Source organism: Galeopterus variegatus, unplaced genomic scaffold, assembly GCF_000696425.1.
Source record: "Galeopterus variegatus unplaced genomic scaffold, G_variegatus-3.0.2 Scaffold669, whole genome shotgun sequence".
Classification (NCBI taxonomy): domain Eukaryota; kingdom Metazoa; phylum Chordata; class Mammalia; order Dermoptera; family Cynocephalidae; genus Galeopterus; species Galeopterus variegatus.
Genome location: NW_007726780.1, coordinates 57,196 through 60,252, shown reverse-complemented (window position 1 = coordinate 60,252; position 3,057 = coordinate 57,196). Strand labels below are relative to the sequence as shown.

Genomic DNA, 3,057 nt, shown 5'->3' with positions numbered 1-3,057 from the left:
GACCCGCAGGCTTTACCAGCCCCCCAGCCGCCCGCCACCACCGTTCTCCGGGACAGGCTGGGGGACGGAGCCGCTGACCCGGGAGCAGAAGTCCCGCCGTGCCTCCGCTCCTGGATGCTTTACTGCCCTCCTCGCGGTGGCGGTGGCGGTGGCGGTAGCCAGGTCTCCACAGCTCTTCCCAGGCCCCCGGCCCCGGCGCTGGCACCCAAGCCCCAACACTCACCACCTGGCGAGCTATATCGGTCGCTGCCATCGCTCCTGCTTCCGCCAGGGCTGCCACGGGCGCCTCAGCAACTGGAGCTACCGCACAGGAAACAGAGGAGCTCCTCCGACAAAGAGAAAGTGTTACACTTCGGGCGCGACCAAGTCCGGTGAGGGGAGGTGCAAGGGAGGGGCTCCCTCGCCGCTGCTCCAACCCCAACCTCCCCTCTATCGCCCACCCCCTCGGAAGTAGGGTTATGGGGAGGGGGCGGACTTAACGCGCCACCTCCCCCTACGGCGAGGCCAGTTCCAGTTGTCCCTGCAACCCCAGCGTAGGCCTCTGCGAAGGGGGGCGGGGGCTCTCCTCGGTGACCACGTCCTCTGCCCCACCCCCGCCACTGGGCTCCGTGGTACTTCCCGACCTCTGCTGAATTGTCACACCCCCCTGCTCTTCCTTACATCCCTGAGTCCCCAGACCCCGGAGGCTGGAAGGGAGCCCCCAGCCCTCTCCCCTCCCCCCTCCTGCGCTCAGCTCAGCCGCTGTTTTCCTCTCCTTCCGCCCGTACCCCCTCTTCCTTTCCTCTGAGATCCCACGGTGCTTGGATAGGAGCGCCGGCCGCTGGAATCTCGATGTTCCACTATCGTCCCCTCACCCCCGAACCCCATGGCCCGGGAGCGCTGCTGAGGCCGGTTGGGGCGCAGGGTGGGGGGTGTTGCTGCGGCACCTGCCGCTCCACAGTGGAGCTTAGAAAGCGGGCGGTTGGGGGGAACCGCACTGCGGCCCCGCAGCTGAGCTGCGACTTGTGGAGTCCGAGGCCAGGGGTCCTGAGGCGTCCCTTCTGCCCTGGGGTTTCCGAGCCTCGGGTGCTGTGGGCTGTAATTGCGTGGAGCTGAACTCCCCACCATTGGGTAGTTCACACAGACCGACCCCACGGCTTCTCTAACCAACCCAGCTCTAGACGCTCTGGGTGAGCAGAAGCTCAGGTTACCACCCCTTCCACTGCCGGGGCCGCCGGGGAGTCTCAGACGAGGGGCTGGGGATGAAGGTCACCAGCTCTGTTGAGCGAGATGGAAGAGCGGGTGACGGAGAGCGGCCTCCAATCATTTTGTCCCGCCCCCTGATTTCCCCTTAACCCTAATTCAGCCCAGGCCAAGGGGGCCAACGGTGTGCAGAGGGGAGAACCTCCGAAGGCAGGGGCTGTGCCTACCTGCTCTCCTTTTCTGCCTGGCCAACGGCCGCCGCGGGTCCTGTCCCTTGCTCTCAGCACCTCTCCACCTCTGCAGCCCTGACGCCCTCGTCTTTCTCCCGGGACTGGCCCTCTGCTAGCTCTCTGTGACTGGGGAACCCTGGCAGATTTGGCATGCCCGAGGCCCAAGCAGCGGGACACTGCACTCCACTCCTCAAAAGGGCAGGTTCCCTGGTCTCGGAGAGGGACCCGGGATGGGGTGGGGGTGGCAGGCCTATGGAGGAAACCCGGGATGCAAGGGGGTCCCGATGGGGCGTGGGAGGTGACCCCGCAAAGGCGCAAAGCTGGAGCGGCTGAAAGAGAGACAGGAGAGAGAAGAGAAAAGTAGGAAACAGGGAAACCGTGAATGGACCTGACCAGAGGGCCGGGCCTAGGAAAAATGGGGGCGGGTGGTGGGACACAAGGAAATCGAGTGACCACAAGAAGGCTTCCATGGCACTTGATTGCACCCGTCGGGACAGTGCTTCTCACACTCTCCCAGGGAGCTCTTTAGTACCCTATGCGCCTTGAGAACAAGGACTCTGCAAAGCGCATCCCTGGTGCCAAGTGTGGGCCTGGCATTCATGAGGCACTCAAGTGTTTCCTGAACAGGAGGTTAGAGGATTCCGATGCGGGACCGGAAAAAGAAGAGACAATGAGGGGGTAGCAGTAGGAGCAGTCACAAAGAGCCAAGTAGTCAGGGGGTGCCCACTGTGCTCCGTCACTGTGTTAGAGACCCAGGAGTGGCCTAGAGAGAAGAGCTTGGCACAATCAGGGGCCAGTACAGGGGACTTCTGTGACACAGACGGTACAGGCCCACAGAGCAGATGGCGGTGATGAGAAAGAGGGGCAGCTGTAGTCTCCCAGACCCTGTGGAGTGCTGGGACAGTGTCTGGGGGAGGGGCTGGGCCCTGGATTGGGGTGACAGCGACGCTAGGGACCAGGGCTATGTTTGAGGAACCGCTGTAAGGCTTGGGCCCCAACGGGATGGGGGCGGGGAATCAGAGGTGACAGGCGCTTCCAGGCTGGGTGTCTGGGAGGGAGACCAGCCTTCCCTGGCAAAGGCTGGGGAGAGCTGGACGGGAAAGGGCCCGAGGCCACTAGCTCTGATCCAGACGTGGGGTTTGGGTGATGGCGGGACAAGAGGTGCGCGTTTGGAAGCCAGAGCTAAGAGCTGCTACCGGAAGGGCCGGCAGGCGGCGGAGCTCCCCGGCAATCCTGCCTGCCCCCGCCCCGGCCCCGCTCTGTCCCTCCCGCCTTCGCGCTCCTTGCTGAGCGGAGCTCTGTACGTTTCGGCCCAGCGCTTGTGGGGGGGGCAGCACGGAATCCTTGGTGCCCCACCGGTGCGCCCCATTCGGCCCGCCTGTCTCTAAAGACTACCTCGCGGAGGCCTCCTCCGCCAAAACGCTGGACCTCGCAGACTGGGACCAAGTGAGTAATTCAAGGCTCCTGCAACCCTTTGGTTCCATTCAAAACGAGCCTCTCTTGGGACCTGGGCCTTCGGTTTCCGTGGGTCAGTGTGTGTGTTGGTGTTGATGTGTGAGTAGGTGTGCATTTATGTCAGTGTGTGTCAGCTGTGCGTGTTATGTGTGTTGGCACGTGTTTACTTATATTTGTTGGTGTGTCTGCC

At 63.4% G+C, this 3,057-nt stretch overlaps 1 protein-coding gene across 6 annotated transcripts in view; it reads right to left on the bottom strand.

Annotated features, from left to right (window-relative positions):
- Positions 1-568, bottom strand: part of SEPT6 (septin 6) — a 63,159-nt gene extending 62,591 nt beyond the window's left edge. For 5 of the 6 annotated variants that reach the window (XM_008571223.1, XM_008571226.1, XM_008571222.1 and 2 more), the window contains exon 1: positions 224-543. In XM_008571223.1, coding sequence (XP_008569445.1) covers positions 224-253 — 30 coding nt within the window. In that variant the 5' untranslated portion in view covers positions 254-543. Of the gene's footprint in view, positions 1-223 lie in introns of all 6 variants that reach the window. The other variant, XM_008571225.1, reaches the window with a different exon arrangement.
- Between the last annotated feature and the right edge of the window lie 2,489 nt (positions 569-3,057).